The following is a 26,603-nucleotide window of genomic DNA, read 5'->3' as shown; positions in this document are numbered from 1 at the left end:
AAAATGTTTATTTTTGTACGTTTCTATCAAACAACTACATAATTATCACACCTTTAAGTAGGAAAATACATGTTAAGTTTCAAAAAGCAATCTTAAACATTAAAAATTGCATGGTCTTTCTTTCAAATTTGTATAACACGCCAGTTTGATGTCTAGTCGATTAAAATTGGTAAAACGATATAAACAATGGCCATGATATATTTCAGAGGACAACAAAACTGCTGATTTCAGCGCTTACATCTCAATGTTTGACAAGGCTGCAAACAAGGTGTACAAAGGTGCAGAACTGATGCCAAACGGAAGCATCACGAACCAACGGACAATAACAGGTAGACAGATCTAGGTAATAGTTGTTACATCAGATATCAGAACATTACTTAAGTAGCTATATACAATAATGGTAGTTGGAAAAAAATAATAACGAAGATGATAGCAGACTCAAAGCACTCTTCACCTGCAATAGTAAAATCTAGTAAAATACCCAATATGTTTAACGAAGAAAATATTATTAATAATAATCGGTATCGTTTGAAGATGTTTTTTTTATCGTACTGGAGATGTCTTTCATATATTAATTGGAAAACTGTTCGGGGGATATCTATAAGTGTCACCTGTGGGGGTAAAGGACTATATTTCATTGTTTTTCACCATTTATTCTCGAAGCATGGCATAACTATTTCTGGTTCGATTGATTTACACACAAGTAAAACATTCGATTAAATGGTTATAGTACACTATTAAAGATAAACAATATTTTTAGGTTACACATCACTATCCTTCATAACATACCCCCCTACGTTGATGGAACCTAGCCATCAACCAAACAAGACAACAGATAATAACACACTAACAAATATTGTTCAAACATAACCACATTTATAATCGATCTTCATTAATGTTCACTATGCAGCAACTATTTTGCTTTAATTCACATTGTCGATAAACCTATGAGAATATTAGTTTGGTTAAGTTTACTATCGATGATACCAAACAAATTAGTCTAGTGCAGTGGAAGTTTTTGCGAATTGCGACTTTTCTATATCAATATCCATTAACACTATATATCATAATGATTAAATGGCAACAATGACTATATTTTAACATCAAAGTTACAATGCTACAAGTATTATATATGTCAACATACTTGTGTACATATCATATCAATCTACTTTGCAACATTGATAAGCATACATGTAAGTATACCTTAACTCACTTCTTCACAATTGTCACTATATCTGACAGCCGACATCTATTGAGATGCATATTCATTTCAACAGAAGCATAAAAATGTACATTTGGTTTGAATCCAAATTAATCCATAGAAATTTACAACAGGTAACCAGTATATTTTCTCAAACTTTCCTGTTTGATCAACAAATCATCACATAAGCATCATTTGTTCTAAATTAAATGAAACATTACCCAGTACTAAACAACAATTCTAAGTACATGTCTAATCAAGAATATCTTTCTTAAATTATTCATACATATCCATTGTGAACTTGTCACCATTACAAAATGCATGTATCTCAATATTTTCTATATAAATATGTCATTTTAGATGTAATTCAATGACTCTCCAAGACAAATAGGTATCATATACAAGCACTTGCACAAATATGTTGTAAACAACAAACAATGAGTCTCAGCTATGTCTAGTCAACAACATACTTCAAATCTATTCTTGCAGTATAAAATGGATGTTCTCTGTCCATGATAATTAAACATAACCAAAAGAAAAATACAATCTATGTACACCACATCTTATAATCCAAGAAATTTCAAGAACAACTAGAACTTTAATTCAAGTACAATTTCTCATTTACATGTTCATTATACAAAGCCATTCTTTGAAACTCACTATCATTTCAATCTAATACAAAGTAAATGTAGCTTCTTAATGAATCAAATTCCAAATATTTCCCAAAGTTGAATTACAATTTAATGCAATAATTTTTTTATTTTTTTTTAATTTTTTTTTTTTAAACATAATAGCCATACTTTGAACATTATATGTAATATAAAAACACAAAACAAAGTATACAATCATAATCTTGACGTCTTTCCAATTGGTACGTCCTTCCAGGTTAGGTTGTACAGTCTCGTTCCCATGGCAATAAATGTTACTATCTCTGGTTTCTTCCTGAAACTCTAAGGATTTATATTGAGAAGGCAATGGGATTATTCTGCCCTTTAACACTATGCCTCTCTAAAAAGATATTTATTGACCATAAATGCTTTAACCTAAATTAGAAAAGAAAGCTTTAGGGAGTTATTATGCCCTTTAACACAACTTTCTTCATGTTTTTATGACCTTAAATGACAAAGTTAGTTATGACAACAATTTCACTGTTCTTCATATCAGTTTACGACTCGCTAATATCCAGAAGACACAACCGCGATATTGGTCTTCTCAGCGTCGACTTGTTCATGAACACATCCACAACACGAGTATGTCCGTCTGTTCCTGGATAGATACGTGTGACCCTGCCCAAGGACCACTGACCACGAGGTTTGTCTGGTTCTATAACCAGCACTATGTCATCAACTTGCATATCTCTTGATTGGACATGCCATTTCTTCCTGCGACCCAAGATTGGTATTATTTCTCGTAGCCAACGATGCCAGAAATGTTTGACGATTTCTTGAACATATCGCCAACGTCTGTTGATATTGAATATCGTAGTGTCTACTGCTTCTGGGGCAAAGTTTCCTCCAAGTTGACCATGAAGAAAATGATTTGGAGTTAGAACTGTCTCATCTGTAGGGTTTGCTGTCTGGTAGGAGATTGGCCGACTGTTTATGAGCCCTTCTGCCCCAGTTAACGCTGTCAACAGCTCCTCGTCTGTAACGTCTGCTTCTTTCAGGACTGCGAATATGGCTCTTTTAGCACTTTTCACCATACTTTCATGAATACCTCCAAAATGTGGAGCTAATGGAGGATTGAAGTGCCATTTGACCTTGTGTTTACTACACACTTCACTTATTCTGTCCTTGTCTAACTGTTCTAGCTCTCTCTGACCTCCAACAAAGTTTGTTCCATTGTCAGAATATATTTCAACTGGAAATCCTCTTCGACTTGACATTCTGTAAAACGCATTTAGGAAGGAATCAGTGTCTAAGGCAAATGCTATTTCTAGGTGTACCGCTCTTGTAGATAGACAGGTAAACAAACACAAGTATCGTTTTTGCCTAGCCTTTCCCCGACCTTGCTTGGTGATGAATGGTCCAGCATAGTCAACCGAGCAATATGCAAACGCTCTCATGGATTTCTTCACCCTGGTTGCTGGTAATGGGGCCATTATTTGTCTGGAACATTTAGCTTTCAATCTTTTGCAACCATTGCACACAGTTTCCCAACTTCGGATCTCTTCTCTTCCACCCATGAGCCAATATCTTGCTGACATAGCTGCTAATGTTTGATTTGTACCATAATGATTTCCGTCTTCATGATAATGTTTCACTAAAAGTTTAGTCACATGGCTTTTCTTTGGTAAAACTACTGGAAATCTAGTGTCATATGGTAAAAAGTCTGCATTTGTCAACCTCGAATCACTTCTCATCACATTGTCTTCATCTAATTTCACATTCAGTGGAAGGAGTTTACTACAAACTGGTAGTGGCTTTTTCTTAACTAAGTTCTTGTATTCTTCTGGATAGAACTTAACCTGTTCTCTGTGAATTATCAGATTTTCACTGTCTTTTAGTTCTTCAACTGTCAATACTTTCATTTTATTTCTTCTTTCACTATTTCTTTCTCTCATATTTTCTATAAATCTCTTCACCCAACCATATACTCGTACTAGACGCAACCAATCAGAGTATCTAGAGGCATTCAACCTGTCGTCTTGTTCATCAATGCTCAGAAATACTTTTATACTTTCTTTCTCCTGTTCATCAGTTTTGGTAACATTGGATTTCTTTTGTTCTTTCTTATGTTCAGTGTCTTTGACTTCATCAGTTGGCAGGTTCTTTGGCCACTTATCCTCAGCTTCTTGTAGAAATTCTGGACCGTTTTTCCATAACTGGCTTGTTACAAGTTTCTCAGCTGTTGTGCCCCTTGATGTCAAATCTGCCGGGTTATCATTTCCTGGAACATGTCGCCATTGCTTCGGAGAACTATTTTCATGGATTTCACCTATCCGATTTGACACAAATGGCTTGAATTGTCTACTTTCATTTCGTATCCAGTATATGACATTTGCACTGTCAGTCCAATAGGTAACAGCTGTTTCTGGTAAATCTAAAGTTTTTAACACAGTCAATGCTATTCGCAATCCCAGTACTGCTGCTGTGAGCTCAAGTCTTGGTATGCTCACTGAAGACAGCGGTGCGACCCTCGACTTGCTGCATATAAACTTTACTGAAACACTGTTTTCTTCGGAATGTCTCACATACACAACTGTCCCATACGCCTTCTCTGACGCATCCACAAATACGTGTAAGTGTGACTGTGACTGTTTGTTTGCTTCAACTTCAAAGCACATACTTCTTGGAATTTCAAGCTGGTTTAGCTTTGTCAGCTCACTTAACCAATGTCTAATTTTCCCCGACATTTCTTCTTCTACCTCCTCGTCCCAATCGTATCCTCTCAACCAGCATTTTTGAATGTATATTTTCCCCAAGACTGTATAAGGAGTTATAAATCCTAAAGGATCAAACAAGCTTGCTACTCTTTTCAACAAACATCTTTTTGTTATTTTTTGGATTTCAGTGTCCTTTTCTTTCACTTTGAATGTAAAGTTGTCTTCTTCAGCCTTCCAATAAATTCCTAGAGCCTTTGTTAATGGCAAATAACTACTGTCTATGTCAACCTCTAATGCTCTATCTTCTTGCGGAATATTCTCTAGAACACGTTTGGAATTGGAAAGCCATTTTCGGGCACACATACCGGCTTTTGACCACAAATCAGACAATTGATGATAGAGTTCTATGGCTTTTTCTTCACTTGTGACTGAATCCATCGAGTCATCCATGTAGGTGGATTTCAATACAGTTTCTGCAGCTGCTGGATAAATGTCTGCATACTTTCGTGCATTTGTCTGAGCAACCATTTGAGCCAGAAATGGTGATGCATTTACACCAAACACTAGTGTATTAAATTCATATTCATCTTCATCCCATAATACTCTGTGATATCTTCAGTCAGTCTCAGCTATACCCACTCGTAGATACATTTCACTAATGTCACATACCAACGCGATGTCATGTTTTCTGAAACGTAACAGAACATCAAATAGTTCATTCTGTAGTTTTGGACCTGTATTTATAGTGTCATTCAAACTAACACCTTGGTACTTGGCAGATGCATCGAATACTATTCTGACTTTGGTTGTTTCTCTTTCTGGTTTGACTACTGGAAAGTGAGGTAGATACCATTTGTTCAGTTTGTCCTGTGCTTCTGATTCAGATACTTTTCTAAGGTAACCCTTTTCCACATACTTTTCTATTGTTCTATTATATGTTTCTGCTACAAATGGGTCCTTTTCTATTTTCTGCTTCACTAGTTTGAGTCGTCTCTCAGCCATTTTTCTATTGTTTGGCAACTCGGCAGGATTTTTCCTCCAAGGTATGTTAACTTCATAGTGGTCATTGTTGACAATCATTGTCTCTTCAGTCTGTTTAATAACTTTCTGGTCTTCTATGGAAAATGAGTTTGACTGTTTCTGTTGACCATAGTTGTCAATTTCCCAAAAACCTTTTACCAGTTCATCTAACTGATCACATTTCACAAAGTATGTCGAAAACATGTTTGTATGGTTTGAAACCTGCTGAACAGGGCCTACGCATGTCCAACCTAGCGGAGTGAGTCGAGCGATTGGTTCACCAGGTTTGCCATGAACTTCATAAAGCGAAGAATGCAGTCTAGCTTGATCTAATCCAATCAGCATGTCAACTTTGCTATTCTCTTTGATATTTGGAAAATGTATTCCTTTCAAATGTGGCCAAACCGAGGTTTGTTTGTTCCAATCTATGGTTTGTAGAGAACCAGTAACATTATCAAGAACTGATGCTTCAATCTCTATGTTCTCTTGGCCATTCAAACTTTCAATGTTCAAACTGACTGACATTGTTTCAAAACTTTCGCTTTTGTTGTTCAATGTATTCACTTTCACTTTCTCAACTTTTCCACTGAGTTTCAGAGTTGCTGCCACTTCTGTATTAATGTATGTTTTCGTTGATCCATCGTCGAGTAATGCATTTACTGTGATTTTTTTCCGTTGGCATAAAGAACAACAGGAACTGTACGAAGAGCAATGTACATAGGAACATTTTGTGTTCCTATGAATGTCCTATCTTGTCCTGCTGGGGAGAATTCTTCGGCCCTTGGATTAAATGTACTTTGATGTAATAATTTGTGGTGTAATTTCGTGCAACCATTAATATCACACCTCTGAGTTTTTCTACATGTCCGGCCATTGTGGTTTTCCCCAAGGCAACGAAAACACAGTCTCAGTTCTTTCGCCTTTTCCCATCTGGTTGGCACATCCATTTTTTCAAATTGCAAACATTTGTTTATTCTATGCTCTTGGTTACACAATTTACAACAAATTGGTCTTGGTTTGTCTTGTGTCGAATTAACCCAAAAGGTTTGCTCTTTTTTACTTCTGCCATCAAGGTCGTGCTTTACCTCCACCGCAATGTTTTGAAATTCTGCCTCTTTCAAAACCCATTCATTCAACAGTTCTACTGATTCTTTCTTATTGTTTTCAAACAACCATCTTTCATATCTGGATATCATGCTTTCAGGCAACTTTTTCAATAACTGCTGGTACATATATCCGCTGTGCAGGTCTTCAACTTTATTTTCTTTCAGATTCACTAACGCGATATCTAGTAAGTCTGCGAACTGTTCTATTGCCTTTGCGCTTTCATACCTAATTGTAGGAAATCTTTCTATTTCTTCAATGAACTTAGTTGCAAGCCTCCTTTCTCCTCCAAATTTTCTATCAAGCCTCTCTTTGGCCTTTTCATATGCCAAAGCCGAGTGTCCAAGTCCTTCAATGGATTTCAAAGCTTCACCTTTTAAATATTGCCTTAATTGCAAAAATTTGTATTCTGGGGACGTTTCCGTTTTGTCAATACATGCAGTAAATGCCGCTTTCCAGAATTGGTACTCAGACTTTTTTCCATAAAACACAGGTATCGACACACGTTTCATTTGACGCGTCAAATCTGTGTCCAATTGTCTCTTAGCTTTGCTTTCTGCATGTTGTCCTTCACGTTCTTTTTTAACAGATTGCCCACTCCTGGTACTTGATACTTCGGTCTGAGCTTCCTCATATTCAATCATGATATCATCATAGGATTTTTCTATAATTTCTATTTCCTTAGTGACATCAATCATTTCTTGGGTTCTTTTTTGAACTTTATACTCTGTTCCTAATTCATGTATTGTACCAATTGCCTCATCCATAGCACATTCAAGTTTGTCTAAAAGCTCTTTCATGACACTTTTGTCTACAGTATCACTATTTACTTCTTCTTTTAGTTTATTTCGAGTTCTAGTGAAGTTAGCTTTCGATCTAGACTTTCGCATCTTAAGCTCCACTATTCTAGACTCTTGTAGATGCCTATCCTCATCCTCCATTTCCCCAGGTTCACCTTTAGAGCCAGGCATTTCTATTTTGTCCGAATATTTTTCACGTCCGACTACTATGACACTTTTTCTGTAACAAATTTGACAGAGTTTCCCTCACTGTTCCGTGTTATCAATTTTACACAAACCACGCTCTGCTACCATTAAATGTTCGGGGGATATCTATAAGTGTCACCTGTGGGGGTAAAGGACTATATTTCATTGTTTTTCACCATTTATTCTCGAAGCATGGCATAACTATTTCTGGTTCGATTGATTTACACACAAGTAAAACATTCGATTAAATGGTTATAGTACACTATTAAAGATAAACAATATTTTTAGGTTACACATCACTATCCTTCATAACAACCTGCAATAGTAAAATCTAGTAAAATACCCAATATGTTTAACGAAGAAAATATTATTAATAATAATCGGTATCGTTTGAAGATGTTTTTTTATCGTACTGGAGATGTCTTTCATATATTAATTGGAAAACTGGTTCATGAATTTTTGCACGAAAATAATAAAAATAGTTTTCCATATTTTAATTTAAAATAAACAGAATTTATGTAATTGTACACGGGGGGGGGGGGGGGGGATTTAAGTGAGAACTGATTTTTATTTAAGAATTGAGTTACCTAAAATAAGGGAGCTATCAGACGGCGGGTGAATGTGTGAACTTAAGTGGCAAAGATGATAAAAGTACACCCGTTATCAAATGTTCAGTTCCTTGAATGAAAAAGCTGGTTATGTCGAAAAAGGCTGACTTAAAATTAGTTTTGCCCATGTTTCGATAGAAGAGAATTTCCTCATGTTTATTTTCGTTGTTGTGTGCAACAATTTTAACATAAAAGCATAAGATTTATTTTAATTATACATTTCTCTGTCGTATAAAAATATTTTTAAATGTCATAATATAATAAACTTCCATGTTTAAAAGTAAATAGCGTTTTTGAAGATGATATCATACGCCAATGTCCAATCAGTTAAAGAATCTGGTGATCTTATATTAACATTATTCCGAATAATTTAGTTGTAGGTGACATAATTTCAATCCAACATGATTCTTAAGAGCCTCCATATAGGTGAAGTCTTTGTTGTCTTATTACATGTAATATACATTAATAATCCACCACCATTTCGATTATCTTTATCGTGGCGAATACAATTGTAATTTGGAATGTGTAGAATCTAATAATATATTGTGCAAAAACTCACACAAAGAAATGGATGCTTGATGTATAAATAACATATTTAATTTATGTTACTAAGATTAAACGTGATTTACAATAAATATAGAGTAATATTGTTTCCGAATTAAACAAGATATGTGTTTGTCAGAAACACTATGTCCCCTTCTGTTCCGCTTTGAAGGTATATCTTTGACCTTGAAGGATCACCTTGACCTTTCACCACTCAAAATGTGCAGCTTCATGAGATACACATGCATGCCAAATATGAAGTTGCTATCTTCAATATTGCAAAAGATATGGCAAAAAGCTGGAGCAAACAAACAAAGCAACAAACCAACCAAAAGACAGGGCAAAAACAATATGGCCCCACTATAGTGGTGGGGGACATAAAAATAGTTGCATATAACATTCGTAATTAGAAATAAGCTATTTCAAGTAGAACTACTTGACAATCTGTGGTGTTTATCAATATAATATGACACGTAGTACAGTATTACATAATTACATCATGCATGTTCTGATTGTCACAATTTATCAAATGGTTGAGGGTTAAGTTTCAATGGTTGCCTTTAGTCCAATACTTTACATCAGCTGCAATCATATTGCGGCGTTACACATGTCGCAACAACTAGAACTTCGTTCATATGGAGATCTCTACTGTTAAGAATACGTACGCAAGTATGGTTATTGCAACCTGTGCATATGTATGTTAATATATACAATTTATAATAAACGCTACCATTTATTATACAAGCGTTACTAAAATATTGACACATTGACGTCACGAGCGGGCCGTTATTCGCATCCGCCTGGTCAATTTAAGCATATCGGCCCTGGGCAAATTTACTATTCCAGAAAAGAATCCGATCTGTGCAACTGAATCTATAAATTACATCAACAACACTGTTTCAGCTTTAAAAGAAGTCGCCTAAGAAATAAAGAATATTATGTGAGTTTTAGATGCAGATCAAGTTCAGCATGCGAGGCGTAGAACCATGGCAGCGCGAGGATTGACAAAAAACTATTTTTTTTTGAAAACCCAGAGTATGTCATTCCGCATAGATTTTATAAAAAAGTAGTCCATGAAATAACAAACTTTTTATTGAACAAACAACATTTTTAACATAGGTCACTTATGCTATTTTGTTGAAAACGAGACAACGCTTATTTATATCAAAACAATAAATCAATAAAGATTATATATATATTAAAAGCAGTCAGAAAATACCCTGATCTAAAAAACCGATAGCAAAGAGCAGCTCAAGTTTATATGACAACAACAAACAACAACAACAACATTTATTTCAGCAAAGCTTATACAAGCTCTTAGCCTACACATGTACATTTTATATATACAAGTAATTCAAGTCATGGCAGATGTGGATTAAGTGTTAAATTGAACATCTGGTGTAAGTGCGAAAAATATATAATATATTCGTTTGAAAAAAATATATTCAACGTTGACAACAATGTAATGTTAAGAAGTACAGTATTCATTCACTAAAAATTATGTTAGTATACAGCAACAAGTTATAAAAATAATTAAAAATCAAATTATTTCAATACGAGAATTATGGTTATAGTTATTTATAAAAAATAACAATTTCTGAAAGTTGATATAATATCATAAATTATTAATAGCTTAGCCATTAAAAAAATTCAAAATGAAACACCAAGTTGAGTGGAAACAAATTAGCATTGTTTATAATGCTATTGAAATTTATAAGGAATGAGAAATTGAATTTGAGTTAAGGTATGTTGTGCGTGAAATAAAAGATGGAATAATGTTAAAGGGTTGTTACGTTCTAAAAGACTAATTACGTATCTAGTAGGCGTCGTAAATTTGAAGCTTCGTATAAACTTTACTAGACTATTAAGTATAGTTTTATTTTCACTGGGCATCAGACTTTGAAACTTTGAAATTGTTGGCCATCTGCAGTACTGTGACTTTAAAAGTTTTCTTCTTAAGTGCGTATATATGGGGCAAACTAGTAAAAAATGGTACTCAGTTTTTACAGTATTTATATAACATAATTTGTACTTACGGTTTTCTTTTTTAATATTATTGTATCGCCCCCTTTCTATTTCTAGGTTATGCGATGATAAACGGAATCTGCTTATGTCGGTTAATAGCTATTCGTAGCTAATGTTTCTTTGTTAGACATGTAACGACTTAAAATAAAATTTGATTTGATTTGATTTGATTTGGCAATTTATATTTTGGTTCATTAATTTTGTCTCAATAACTTTCTCACGATAAACTATGTTTGAATAAACAGTACGTAGAGAGACGGGTAGAGCTGTTAATATCGGCGTGCCATGTTTGAGTATAAGTGTCTTATATTTGTTGTTTACATTTTATAAATTGAGATTCGGCTATGTTTTGGTTTATCCATAATTCGGACATGCCGATGCTGTCAAGAATGGATTTAACATGGTATGCCCAGTTTTGATTGTTGTATGTATGTCCATTGTCCGTATCGTGTTTTAGCATATTGTATGTGATTTTGATCAAGCTACTCTCATTTGATGATAGTAGTTTAAACCAGTATTTAATGATGTTTATTTTTCGTATTTCATTAAAGGGTATTCTTCCTAATTCTTCATACAACGCGCTAAGGTTGGTTGATTTATTTACACACAGTAATTTCCTAAAAAATTTCGTGTGTACGGCTTCAATATCTTTCGCTTGTGTAGTACCCCATATTTCAGACGAGTAATTCAAAATTGATGCTACTAAGATATCAACGGGTTTGAGTTTGCTTTTTTGTGCTGAATTCATACATGTTGAGCATTGAGAAAAGTAGGTGCATTGATTTTGACGCATGGTCTGCTATGCATTTTGTTAAAGTTACCGTTTTTTAATAAGTATTCCCACCAGATATTTAAAAGAAGTAACGACTTCTAGTTTTTCGCCATACAGAAAGATATCGATGTTTGTGTAATGTGTTCCTTTTTCGAAGATTAGCACTTTTGTTTTAGCTGTATTTATTTTTAATTTCGATGCATTACAATATGCTTCTATGTCTGTTAGCATGTGTTGTAGTGAGTTTGGTGACGTTGCGAATAAAATTTGGTCATCAGCATATAAAATAAGAAATAATTTCAACTCGTCTATAGTGAATAAACCATCTAAATATGTATTTATGTTCTCCAACATGTCATTAACGAACATCATAAAGAGCAGTCATGAACTGGAATCACCTTGTTTCACTCCTTGGTGTATCGAGAAAGGGTCGGACAAGTTATGATTGAATTTAATTACTGATTTTACAATACTATACATCCCTTTAAGAGCGTTTATCATTTTTGAACTCACATTTTCCGATATCAATGTTTGCCAAAGAAGTGTATGATTGATTTTATCGTAGCACTGTTGATAGTCGATAAAAATGGTGTATAAGTTTTGACCTGAGTTTATTATTTTGGATATAATTGCGTTTAGTATAAATATACAATCTGTTGTGCTTTTGCCCTTTTGATAACCAAACTGGCAGTTAATGATTTTTTGGTGTTTGTTTGTCCAGTTTGTTTAACGGTTGAGTAGCAATTGTGAGTATATTTTTGCTAGGATATTATTTAAGGTTATACCCCTATAGTTATTTTGTTTCATTTGACTTCCCGCCTTTATATATATGGAGGATGTATCCGAGGCCCAAGTCTTCCGGGTATTCGGCATGGTTGAAAAGTTTGTTGTATATTGCTAGGAGGTGTGGTCCTAATACACATAACGATGATATAATTTGTTCTGAAGATATATTATCAGGCCCACAAGACTTGTTATTTTTTTGATTGAAGACGGCTGCATTGAGCTCATGCAATGTGAATTCTTTATCTAAATCAATATCCGTAGATTCGGTGGTGGCAACATTTTCATTTATTTGTTCGGGTTGTTCGCCTAATAAGTTTTTTGAAGTGCGTATAAAAGTATGCTATTGTTATACTGTCATCCTTGTTTGGTGCTTGTTTATAGCATTTTCTTAAGGATTTCCAGAAATGTTTTGGATTTGATTTTGCTATGTCTTCAAGTTCTTTTCCTTCTGATTTTTAGTATTTTGCTTTAGATTTCTTTCGTATTTTGTTGTACTTTGTTCTCATATTTACAAGGTGTGTTTTGTTTTCATCTGTTTTTTATTTGTTGAATATGTTTCGTGCGCGTTTGAATTCTTTTTTAGCTGTGTTGCAGTTATAATCAAACCATTTCTGGGAATCTGCTTTATTTCGGAAATTTTTGTCGTGGTTAATATTTACTCTTTTTTCCAAAAATTGTTACTGCATTGTCATAAATATAGCTAGTTAAATGTTTAATTTCACAATTAATATTTTCATTGTTTTCATTTAACAAATTGATAATCTCTTCCAATGAGTCTTGAATTTTTTCAACAAAACTTGAGTTAAAAACAAGTTTAGTTTCCTCTTTGTATTCACCGGTTGTAATATGTCTAGTTTTGGTTTTACATTTTAAAGAAAAGTAAACACCTGCGTGATCAGAAAAGTTTTGCCAATTGAGTATTTAAAATTAGTTAATATTATCAACATAGTTTGCATTTATAATAAAATAATCTGTTATACTCAAGCCTCTATTTGAGACGAAAGTAAATTGATTGTCCTGCTCTTTGTTGAGACGACCATTAACGATAATATGATTAGTAGCTCTGCATAGATTTATAAGCCTTTCACCGTTACAATCAATTACCTTGTCCGGATTGTTGCGTATTACTGGGAAATGTTTATTTGTATTTTCTGTATCAAATTCTTCAAAACAGTCAAGGTACTTATCGTACTCCAGTATATCTGATAAGTTACCAGTTCGGGAATTGAGGCCACCCGGTATGCATGTTTGTCCAAGCTGCCAATATTTCTCAACCCCTTTCTCAATTTCATCAAAAAATCGAAATCTTGGTAAATTAAAACTTTCGAATTGACGGGTGGGATGTAAGTATGACACAGATACATATCCGACTCTACAGAAAACAAATATTGTTTTAATTTTAGCCACACAATTCCATATTGATTAGTTTCTACAATGGATATATTATCTGATAACTCATTTTTATAATAAATTGAAAGTCCACAGCTAAAGCGACCTTTGTTTGTACCAGAACGTTTATTACCGTAAACATGGTAGCTAATATACCCATTAATGTCAGTGTTAATCGGTTGCTTTTTGTTTAGCCAAGTTTCAGAAAGTAATATTAATCATATTTTTAACGTATTCTTGAAAGTCAACATCATTTATTTTTCTGGCAAGTCCATTCACGTTCCACGCTATAACATGTAACTTCCCTTCCTTGCCCTAGTGTGTAACCTCCCTGAACTGACTGCTTCCATTTTCGCGTGATAAAAGTTTTGCTCCGGCCCACTTCACTTGTTTACCGGCACTCTTTTCACGGTTGAAAAGAGCGTTCTTTTCCCGCCTCTGCTGCAGCACTGCTTTGGTTTGCTGAATTCCGATGCCCAGCCCGGTGATTTTGAGGTCATTTGTTTTGGTGATAGCCGTCGTCCGTACCAATTCTCGTTGTTGGTAGTAGTGGAATTTTGACACTATCGGTCTGCAATTTCCGTTACTTGGTTTAACAAATCTGTGAACTCTGTTTAATGTTATATTCTCCACTATTCGAAGCTTTTCTGAAATTATGGATTTCACAGTCCCCTTAAAATTTTCATTTAACACTTCGGGGCAACCATAGAACAATAGATTTTCTCTCATGCTCCTTGCTTGTAGGTCGTTCGTTTTTTGCTCTATTTATATGCTTGCAATTTAATGTTTTGTATCTTTTCTTCTAGTTCTTAATGATGTTTATTAATGTTTTTGATCTCTGTGTTGGTGGATTTGATTTTCTGCCTGGTGTCTTCCAATTCATTATTCATAAATTGAGAAGCTGATTCAATTTATTTTGTTCGAGCTTCGCTGGATTTCACGTTTTGTTCCAGCACTTCTACTTTCATGTTCAACTTATTCAGAAATTTACAATTTCGTCAATTTTTGCTACGGATAGTTTTATGCTTTTTATGTCTTCTATTAAAGATTTTGCCCACTGAGGTATTTGAGATTGGTTTTCTGTAGGTGTTTGTATACGATCGTTGTTATACTATCGATTTTCATCTGTTTATGGGATAAAAATTGATAAACGACAGGGCTTACCTCAATGACAACGTTTATCCAATGCTTATAACAAAAAAAAAACAATCATATGCACATCCATGTTCTGTTATTTCATCCATGTGTCTTAATTTAAGTATAAAGTACTATTTTGTCAACACGTTTGGACTAAATGTTACCCATTTGAATTAAAACACGATTCATAAAATCTACAGCGCCTTTTTACACCTCTTTGGAAAAGTCCCGGTACCGGTCAAGTTGGCATTAATAAACTATAAAACAATAAGATGATTGTTATTATTAACATTACTTAATATCTGATTATTTTGATGTTTTAAATTGTCAAACAAGAAAGCTGTAAAGGTCAGTGTATTCATGCAATTTGTTTTTCCTTAATCTAGACAGAAAATGTTTGTGTGGTAAATGTTCAAAGTTTAAAAAACCCTGACTTACTGAGCCTTATTTGTTTTGCCTTTCCACTAGATTTCGCCGTTTATCCTAAATTTGTATTTTACATAATTTAAAAGGTATTTAATTATCACTGAAAATGAGTTCAGTCGCGGATTGAAAAAAACACAACAACATTCCGTTGTTATGCACTAACCGTACTTCAGTATAATAGGTCAAGGGTAATGATTGAACCTCGTTCCTTTCTCTGGTACACAGACGTAGAAGTGGCTTGGATATCGATCTTCCATCACTAATAGTTGTGCATGCTCTAAAATGTTCTTTATTGCACGCAAGTTAATGAAATAATTTCTGTACATCTCAGCGATGGTTTCTACAGTTACTTACCATATAATATCATTAACATATTCTTTCACGTAGGAGAAGCCAGTCCTTCCAACCTTCACAACAACTCTCAATGGCAGACAATGCCAGGCAACGAGAATGCTGATGAGCCTAGATACGTGATTCTTGATTATATCCACCATATTTTGCCGGCCGCAAAAATAATCATCACCTTCAGAGATCCGATAGATAGGTATAAAAATACCCACCATTTAAGAATTTATCCGAATGATATGTTTCTTCTACTCTATCCTGTTTTATCCCTTTATTTTGTATTTACATTGGGTTATAAAGTTAATTCATGTTTGCATTACATGTTATTTTGAATGAATTGCTAAAAGAACCGGCTTAATCCCTCTCTTTTGTACTAAACGTTTTCAAGGCGATTACCACATATTTATGTATTTTAGATTGTCTATTGATTGCTCCCCATGATGTCAATATTCATGACAATTGACATACATCCTCTCTATATAATCGAGTTGTTTACATCCTGCGTTACGGTGTCATCCTCAGATACATAACGATGATCTGTGGTTGTTGCTACTTTCTCAAATCTCGCAAACAAGAATGTTTTTCGTTGATATGTGTATTTACTTCATTTCATATTGTCTCAGAAAGTTGTATCATATACTGCCTTTGTGCATAATTAACAAATGAGTAATTACATTACAATAAAATAGATGTTCAATTCTGTTCAATTACTTTTTCATTTAAATAATAATTATTTTAGGTTAAGTTACACTTGTATGTTAGTTATAAATTCTGAGCAAAGTGTGAGGTTTGACCCGTAAATCAGCCAGTTAATTCCTCAATGCTTTGCATTCACCGCTCCAGTGCACAGGTGGGTTACCTTGTGGCTATTATATTAATTAGTAAAAACATAATTTTGAATGAAAATTAATTAAATTATAACCAAAATTCAACTGCTCTGAAAAAATGCACTATCAAACACATATTTTGCTGTACATAAACAATTGAAGTATGCAATATTATTTATTGAAGGAAAACTTAAAGTACATATGAATGATGGCTATCGATGGGATATATGTATATATAACAAGGCTATTTTTCCATTATAAATGATGTTTTTTTTATAATAAATATCATAGCCACACGCTAACCACCTGTGCTCTAGCGCGGTGACTCCAGCTTTGATCAATTGCATGTTCTAGGTCGTGTGATATTTATCGTCAGGTATTTCATAGGCTATTTGTCACTTGTCTTAAATGAATGGCTAGTGTGGTCTAATAAGAATTTATCTCCTGATAATGTTTACGGAGTTTCATTTCACCATTATCAGATGGGGTAATCACGTGGCAATCAAGATGACGACCACCGTGTCGAGACAGGTTTTTTTCGCCGTTTTATACCCTTTATTACTTTAAAAGGTGTCTAAAAAGTGAGCGGCATCTAAAAAAATAAACAAAAGTAATACTTTTGTTTATTTTTTTAGATGACGCTCACTTTCCAGTCATATCAGTAAAAATGTGATTATCGTTTATTTCGTATGTAAATATGCTTTATATCTCAACTTTATTCCCAGCAAATTGTCTTAGTGGAGCCTTAATTACGTCATCCCGGTAAGAAATTTCGCAGCGAGTAAAGTCGAGATATAGAACGAATATTACAATGAAATGAACGCCAGTAACTCTCTTGCTGATACGGCTGGAAAGTGAGCGGAATTAAAAATAATAATACAAGTAATGAAGGGTGTAAAACGTCAAAAAACACCTGCCTCAGCATGGACGTCGCCATCTTGATAATCGCGTGATTACCCCCTCTGATTATACTTTGTATAAGTGTATCTATATTTACACGGCATAGCTATGATGCCAAAGCATAGCGTAAAGGATATTGTTCTTGTCGTTCGTCTTCATCAGTTTTTATTTACCCAGCGTGAACTTCATAGCAAACGATCTATTATAAAGAAATCTCGGTTCAGGGCGTATAGTTAACTTATCAACGAATCATCTAATAGGAAAATCGTAATACTGGAGTATAAGGTTACTTAAACACAAACATGGATCGCATTAATCGATTTCATATTTGCAAATGCATTCCGATAACCATAACGTGCGGAGCACACTATCATAAAGTACGGTTCACCAAAAAAGCATGCAACATTGTTAAAATGAAAGCGTGAATGGCGAAATAAACTCGACATTCACAGCTGCTATAGCTTTGTAAATAAATCAGGAAGGACATATTTCTTGCTAAGTAAATAATTCAAGTCTATGTGTTGTGCAACTTAGAATTTATAATACATTATTAGTATTTTTTCTTTTATTTAAAGTTTTATTCCTAGTTTTATTAACGGCATAACATATGCGTTAGCAATATATTGGTCTTATTTTATGAACTTGTTAAGCTGATCATTTACTACGGTAATTGATTTTTAAAAATCTACACTTTCACTCTATTTAATGTAACAGACGAACAAACAACCACGGATATTCGTTAAACAATGACAAACCACATGTATTTATTGGGTATGAACTTATTACAGTGACAAACCTTTACACACACATAAACAAAGTGAGGCGACTTCGGTTGCCCAAGCAAGTTAGAAAGCCTATGATTTCACGAGGCACTTTATTAGTTTCAAGGAACCAATTGCCTAACAGAGTGACACCAAACTACAGTCTTGTATAGTGTATAGTATAAGACTGCATTTAAAGTTTCAGAAGGTACAATAAAGCATTTCTGTAAGTATCACAGTGTTTGTTTTTTACATAAATGTGTATGAAAAGTTTCTGATGACTGGTGGTTGACCTAGCTTTTAACGCACTGTCGTCACATAGACGGTAACAATTCGCTGATCGCAATTGTTTTACACATGTTCGTGTTTATTGCTCGTATTTGTGTTGTGCCGTCCTGAAAAAAACAGAGTCCTGGAATTTCTTTGTGTTTATATTTCAATAGTATTCTCAGCTTTTTTTTCCAGACTTTACTCGGAATACTTCCACGATTTTGGTAATATACAGAACCGCAACGACGTCGGCCCCGCGCACTTTCATGAGGTTGTAACGGAAGGCATCGATCTTTACAGAAAATGTTTTGAACGCCGCACTGTCCGCAGTTGTGTGTACGACCACTCACTTACCGACACCACGAAGGTAAGACATCTCTGGTATTGTTTGACGTATTAGTTTTATTATATACTTGCATGAATGTATTAACTTGTATGTTCACTTAACGGTGGCCTATCAAGATTCAAGACACAAAACTTATAAACATTTGACATAAAGCCACACAATCCTGTCAGTATTTTCTTCAGTTTAATAGTTCCTACAAGATGAAAAACATTTCGAAAAAGCGGTTTTACATTACGAGAAAATTGTGCGTACATTTAACAATATCTTTTGTTGATAGTGCGGCTTTTCAAAAATCTTTGCAATTTTACCAACTGTCTTGTCTCTTCACTGAATAGTGCTAAATCTGAGCACACGTTAATGCAAACATCTTTTAATGATTTTTTGCAGCATGATGATTACCAGAATCAAAAAATTAGTATTATTAATCGTTTTCCTTTATAATTTAAGCATGTTTAACTTTATCATAAATAAAAACAAATATAATAATGTTACTTATTGTTGAATCGTTTTCTATGTGCGCATCGTCTAATTAGTGATACAACTCTACGAGTGAAAGGGACAACAGAACACAGATAGTGGCATACAACTATGACTATCATCAATATCACAATACAAACACCGCTACAAGACTTTGACTAAACCATATAGTCTAGTAGGAACGGAGGTCCACGGTGCATGATTGGAACCTTTTTTTAATATGCTGATGATGTTCTACATTGTCTTGGGTAAAAGGAAATGTTTTTTCCCAAGAAAAATTTCATGCCCATGGGGTCTAAATCAAAGATGGCCGCCAAGATGGCCGACCAAAAACATAGGAAATGCCGTTTTTTTCGCAAATGACACAAACAACATATATTTTCCATGATTTGTGTAAGCCTTTTAATTTAAGCCATTTAGAACATATTATTCTTTTTAAACAAATAAGTTTTTAGGTGAAAAATTAAACATTGTATAAAAAAATGACTATATCAATGAAAAAAGGTAAAAAAACATGTGTTTTTGTCCTTTTAACATGTTTCAATTTGTATGTAAAACAGTTTAGATACAATTATTATCCTAACTACATTTATACACACCTATGGGACTAAAGAATATAAATATGTAATATTTCATGTGAATATTATAATATAACCGTGATTTGTAAGACAAGAAAAGTTGGTGGGGTAAATGACAAATATAAAGAAAAAATACCCATTGTGCATAATGAAATATTTTGAGATATACGAGGCTTGGTAACTTGTTATGTTTATGTATTTTGATACTTTTAATTAAGTGTATGCACATTGTTATGCCCCCGGTAAGGTGGCATATAGCAGTTGAACTGTCCGTCAGTCCGTCCGTCCGTTTGTCCGTCCGTCCGAAAACTTTAACATTGGCCATAACTTTTGCAATATTGAAGATAGCAACTTGATATTTGGCATACATGTGTACCTCATGGAGCTGCACATTTGAGTGATGAAAGGTCAAGGTCATCCTTCAAGGTTAAAGGTAAAAAAAACAACCAAGGGAAGATAAATAATAAATGATTTTTATCTTTATTTTTATAATAAAATGAACATGAAAGTTATGTTTAAAAACAAGAAATGTGTTTGTTAAAAACACAAAGCCCCATACTGCGCCGCTTTAAAAAAAATATTATTATATCCCTTTAAAAAATGTCACTTCCCTTGTGAAATGGTCTGTACCTGCCAAATGATAAATAAAAATGATCTCCCTTCAAAGTTTGTTACTTTCCTTGTTTTTTTTACCTGTAACCTTGAAGGATGACCTTGACCTTTCACCACTCAAAATGTTCAGCTCAATGAGATACACATGCATGCCAAATATCAAGTTGCTATCTTCAATATTGCAAAAGTTATCGCCAATGATGAAGTTTTCGGACGGACAGACAGACGTACGGACTGACGGACAGTTCAATTGCTATATGCCACCCTACCGGGGGCATAACAATGTGCATACACTTAAAAGTATCAAACAAATCAAAATACATAAACATAACAAGTTAACAAGCCTCGTATATCTCAAAATATATCAATATGCAAAATGGGCATTTTTTCTTTATATTTTGTCATTTACACCACCCACTTAACTTGTCATACAGTTATATTGTAATATTCACACGAAATATTATATATTTATATTCCTTAGTCCCATAGGTGTGTATAAATGTAGTTATGATAATAATTGTATCTAAACTGTTTAAGATACAAATTGAAACATGTTAAAAGGACAAAAACACATGTTTTTTTACCTTTTTTTTATTGATATAGTCATTTTTTCATACAATGTTTAATTTTTCACCAAAAACTTATTTGTTTAATAAGAATTATATGTTTTTAATGGCTTAAATTAAAAGGCTTACCAAAATCATGTAAAAATATATGTCGTTTGTGTCATTTGAGAAAAAAACGGCATTTCCTATGTTTTTGGTCGGCCATCTTGGCGGCCATCTTGAATTTAGACCCCATGGGCATGCAATTTTTCTTGGGAACAAACATTTTCTTTTACCCAAAACAATGTAGAACATCATCAGCATGTTTAAAAAAAGCATCCAATCATGCACCGTGGACCTTCATTCCTACTAGACTAATGTATCAAAATACAAAAATAGCTACAAGACTATGACTATACCATATATCACGATACAAACATCGCCACAATACTATGGCTATACCAGATATCACAATACAAACATCGCTACAACACTATGACTTTGCAGATATCACCATACAATCACCGCTACAAAATTATGACAATACCAGATATCACAATACAAACATCGCTACAAGAGTATTACTATACCAGATATCACAATACAAACACCGCAACAAGACTCTGACTATACCAAATATCACAATACAAAAATCGCAACAAGATTATGACTGTACCAGATATCACAATACAATCACCGCTACAAGATTATGACTATACCAGATATCACAATACAAACATCGCTACAAGAGTATTACTATACCAGATATCACAATACAAACACCGCAACAAGACTCTGACTATACCAAATATCACAATACAAAAATCGCAACAAGATTATGACTGTACCAGATATCACAATACAATCACCGCTACAAGATTATGACTATACCAGATATCACAATACAAACATCGCTACAAGAGTATTACTATACCAGATATCACAAAAACAAACACCGCTACAAGACTCTGACTATACCAAATATCACAATACAAACATCGCAACAAGATTATGACTATACCAGATATCACAATACAGACACCGCTACAAAACTATGACTATACCAGATATCACAATACAAACATCGCTACAAGACTCTGACGATAACAGATATCGCAATACAAAAAACCACTTCATGTATATGACTAGAACATATATCGCAATGCAAATTCACTTAAAATAATATGCCTATACCTACCTGGAATTAATACGAACCATGCAAGCTAATTAAGACTGTAAGTGATATCGCAATACAAACACCGCTACACGTCTATGGCTGTAACGATAACACAAAAAACCGCTTCAAGACTATGACTATAAAGTGTAAACGTATCAACGCTATTCCTACTGGACTTTTCCGATATAACAATACAAACGACGTTACAAAACTAATAAAGCAAACGACAAATTTGCAGAAACATATATCAGAAGAGAAGTTTTGTTTATTCACTACTTTTATATTAGTACAACAAAGCATAAAACCAATAAAACAATATAGGCAGAACTGTAAGACCTGATATTATATACGATTGGTTAATTCACACATTCCAAAATGCCCGGTTAACGATGCGTTATTAGACTTATGATTTAATCGTGAGCACAAGCACAGCACACTATTGAGTGCTAAAACGGATAGAATAGTCAACAGGACGTCACTCAAGATGATCAGATACCACTCTCAAATTGTTTGAAGGCATTTTGAACGACCCTGAATCAGAACATAAGTGTGTCTGGCTGAAGGGTCAATTTGTTCGATTCACATTACTTTTAATTTGCATTTACACATGTTCTTTAGAGTGTAAGCCGCATTGTCAAGAGTAGAATAACGTGTGGGCATATAACAATGTCGAATATTTATATTCTTGAAAGTTGAAGCAACACCACCAACAACATATCTACGAATATAAACAGCTTCATATCTATGTTTGACCCGCTTATGAGCTTTGGGGCGCTTGAAAAAGCGCTCGATGTAAAAATTGCAACAAAAATGTATTTGGTAAAGATCCCGCAACCTTTTGTATACACCCGTGAACGTTTCAATACGATTGATCTACATGCTTATTCAATGTAATAACTTGGTACTAGAGATTGAAAAAACAACAATGTGACAACATGTGTTTTCTTACCAAAGCAGAGCTTGCTAAAATCGCTGCTTTTGTTAATCCTTATTAATAGTAATACCCATGCCGTTGATCAAGAACACTGACGTAAGAACTCTGGAAAAGTGACTAAGAAATATATCAGCAGTTATTTTTTCTTTTGAACCTTCTAAAAGATATTCCACTTACCACTGTTTACAGATACAGGTGCAACTTGGAATTTATTATATATACTGGCAAGAACTGACGCGACTTTTCTCACGTGACAACATCCTCGTGCTACAAAATAAAGATATGAAGGACAAAGAAAGGACAATGAAGATGGTTTACAATTTCCTTGGCCTCCGTGAGTAAACTTGTCATGTTTCTAATACGGAAAAATTAAATCTTATATGAAAACGTATTTTAATATTTAATATTTCCAAGTAAACTGTTGTGCAAAAAACAGAAACATAAAAATAAAAGTGTTTTATATGAATATGCGATTACAACTAAGTTTGAATACATTCTCAAGTTAATGCGTATGGCCTGCTATGCATATAACATGCACATTTGCTCAACATGTAGTGTTATTGTGACGATCCGCTGAAAGCATTAGTCAGTCATGCAGGACTTACCTAACTTTGAAGACTTTAAAAAATTTTTTTTAACTTTTTACATAGTATTACTTTTCCTATGTCAGAGTAAGTCATTTGAAACAAACAAGCTTTCATTTTTACAACAGAGTCTATTCTCGGTCAAAATGAAAGGGGCCTTTTCACAGATTTTGGCATGTTTTGAAGTTTGCCATTAAATGCTTTATATTGATAAATGTAAACATTAAATTTTAAAAGTTCCATTAAAAAATCTAAAATAAAATTAAAAAAAGGAAAAAGTGACCCTTGGAATCCTGAAGTAAAAACGCATTAGCCAACTGAGCTATCCTGCCAAGCATACATATAATGCGTATTTTATACCTTATATAAGCATCTTCGTAGTTTCACAGATTTAAACGACAACAACAGAACCCTCCAAATTATTCAATCGTTTCGCGTTGCAACGCTTTATAATTTTTAGGCTTTTAAATCGTCAAAAGATGCATACAATGGCTACATTAGACAATGGCAAATGTTCAGTAATTCTGTTTCCTCTCAAATATCATAACTAAACCGAAAATTTGCTGAAACAACTTTTTTTTAATTTTGTAAATGAAAAGATCCCTTAAGTCCAATGGAAAAAGCATTTGAAACAAACATGTACTTTCATATCGAAGCTAAGTCTCAGTCAAAACGAAAGATCTTATGGAAAAGGCGTTCAATACATGCATTTTTCGTATTTATTTACACACTGCAAATGTACATTCCAACGAATAAAGCATTTAACACATCCTAATTATTATTTAGACAGCAGAACTTACCCCCAGTTGAGATGCAAGGTCTCGTTGATCAAGCATCCAAACCATGCATACTTCGTTCACACCGGACACCTTACCACAGTCTAAATTCAATTTTCTGTAAATAAATCATCATACAGATTTTATTAACACACGAGAGCCAGTCCAATTCAAACAAAATATAAGTGTTTTAAATAAAGCGTTCAATTGGTTTACACAGGTGAGCTAACAGCCGTGGAAATGCAGAGTGTTGTGAAATCCCCGGAGCGATACATTCGAAAGGCCTCGTATAAAGACAAGGGTCCTATGTTGAAGGAGACACGTGAATTGCTGACGTCATTCTACCAACCTTTCAACGAAAAAATGGCGGAATTGACGGGAGATTCTCAGTTTTTATATATGGATACTTCTTGAATGACGAAGATGCTTATTGTGTTGGCTTTGAAACATTGTTAATCGATGCATATTATAATGCGTTGAGCGGGATACACCTACTCGTGGTTTTATAAAAAATAGTTCTTTAGATTTTGACCATATCTCAGATAACATGTATTTTATTTTATTTCCGCCACAGATTGTTTCCGTTTATTAGTTCGATAGTGTTTCATTTTATGTTCCCAAGCATGTTCATACTTAGATTTCAATAATGAAACCAGTGTTTTTTCCTCATTTTGGGAATGGGTGCGGGTCCCTTTGGATTTGGAAAAATTAGCGTCGTTTTGGCTTAAATTGGGAAATAAGTGTTGCTGCCTTTTTATTAACAAATGCTTAAACATTGAGAATAAAATTGATGTGAATACATTTACTAAGGTTTAACTTCCAGAGCTTGCTGTTAGATGAACTCAATGTTGAGATTTATTTATATGTTTTTTAACCTTTAATTGGGAATTTTCGGATCCCATTTGAAAAAAAAACATATACGTTTTTCCATTGGAAACGGGGTCCCCTACAGGCAAAAAATTTGAACGACAAAACACACACACTTCAAATCAATTATTTAGACAGAAACTTTCATATGGCAACACAATTCTTTCAAAAAGAACGAATTACTTGCCCATCATCTGCGTTTCAAGATGTATTAATATTATTATTAATATTATTAATATTATTATTATTATTATTATTATTATTATCATTATTATTATTATTATTATTATTATTATTATTATTATTATTATTATTATTATTATCATTATTATAATTATAAAATCCACAATTAATGGGGTTGTACGCACTTATTTTTTAATCCATCGTATATGAACTGAATGATAGTTTGTTACGTGTATAATATTTAAATGAATACTATTTTTCTAATTAATTTTTAGGTTAGTGATTGTTGTTTGTTAACATAATTACATAGCATGCTTTGACATACATAAATCGGTTTTATATCGTCGACGATTGATGATTTTTATGTTAGGAAAGTACATGTGTGAGATTCAATGATGAAGTCCCTCCTCGTCTTAACGACGCCATTTTCAAGGGATTTCCATATTTGACTTTTCAGATACGTAATTTATATGCCGGAAACAAAAAAAAACATTAATTGTTATATTATAAAGAATTGCCAAACAATATGTTAGAGCTGATAATTTGAAAATTGAATAGATGATAACTTTATAATAATGTATTTTTGATCTTAATTTTGTGCATTTTCAGCATTTTATTTTAAATTAATACTTTTTTACAGGTTAAAGTTCTGTACTGCTATTCTCTTATCTACATTGGTTTATTCTACACATATTTTTAGATTTTATGGTTCTGAAGCTGTTGATACAGATTACTTTGTGTGATATATCATTATTTGGTGCTGACGTTTTTTTTGTTCATGCAGGGTTTAAATTTTTGATAGAATTTTCTTCCATTCTTATATGCATATTGGTTTTTATCCGCCTGGCTTTCTTAGTTTTTCGTTTTCGATGTCTATGCATTTCGAGGTGGATTTAATTCTTAAATCGTCATATGCTGTGTTAAATATGTTACAACTGTCCTTTGCTTGGACAAAACTGATGTCTAGTTTTAATGGATAATACTTGCATGTTTTTCTCCTGTTTGTCAGTTTTGATTTTACTGTTCTCTCCTTGTTTGGTTTTTGGTGTATGTATAAATTTGTCTGTGATTGCACTAATAATGTAGTATGCAAGTGAAT

The 26,603-nt window shown here is 33.6% G+C and overlaps 2 protein-coding genes across 2 annotated transcripts in view; both read left to right on the top strand.

Moving 5' to 3' along the window:
• The window catches only part of LOC127860496 (helicase with zinc finger domain 2-like), a 268,978-nt gene that overhangs the window by 108,667 nt on the left and 133,708 nt on the right, over positions 1–26,603 (top strand). The window lies entirely within an intron of this gene.
• LOC127860501 (carbohydrate sulfotransferase 15-like) lies at positions 210–25,468 on the top strand. Its single transcript, XM_052398608.1, has 5 exons — positions 210–329; positions 15,710–15,866; positions 18,621–18,792; positions 23,284–23,428; positions 24,675–25,468. The coding sequence occupies exons 1-5, from the start codon at positions 245–247 to the stop codon at positions 24,866–24,868; spliced, it is 753 nt and encodes a 250-aa protein (XP_052254568.1). The 5' UTR covers positions 210–244; the 3' UTR covers positions 24,869–25,468.

The sequence above is a fragment of the Dreissena polymorpha genome, chromosome 15 (assembly GCF_020536995.1).
Source record: "Dreissena polymorpha isolate Duluth1 chromosome 15, UMN_Dpol_1.0, whole genome shotgun sequence".
Classification (NCBI taxonomy): Eukaryota; Metazoa; Mollusca; class Bivalvia; order Myida; family Dreissenidae; genus Dreissena; species Dreissena polymorpha.
The sequence above is the reverse complement of the archived record's forward strand: the minus strand, read 5'-3'. Positions and strand labels throughout refer to the sequence as shown.

Excerpts from the sequence above, each read along its gene's own strand:
- LOC127860501 (XM_052398608.1), top strand. The coding sequence starts at position 245 with ATGTTTGACAAGGCTGCAAACAAGGTGTACAAAGGTGCAGAACTGATG. Across the intron at positions 18,793-23,283 it reads CACTTACCGACACCACGAAG|ATACAGGTGCAACTTGGAAT; the intron begins GTAAGACATCTC and ends CACTGTTTACAG. Across the intron at positions 23,429-24,674 it reads TTACAATTTCCTTGGCCTCC|GTGAGCTAACAGCCGTGGAA; the intron begins GTGAGTAAACTT and ends TGGTTTACACAG.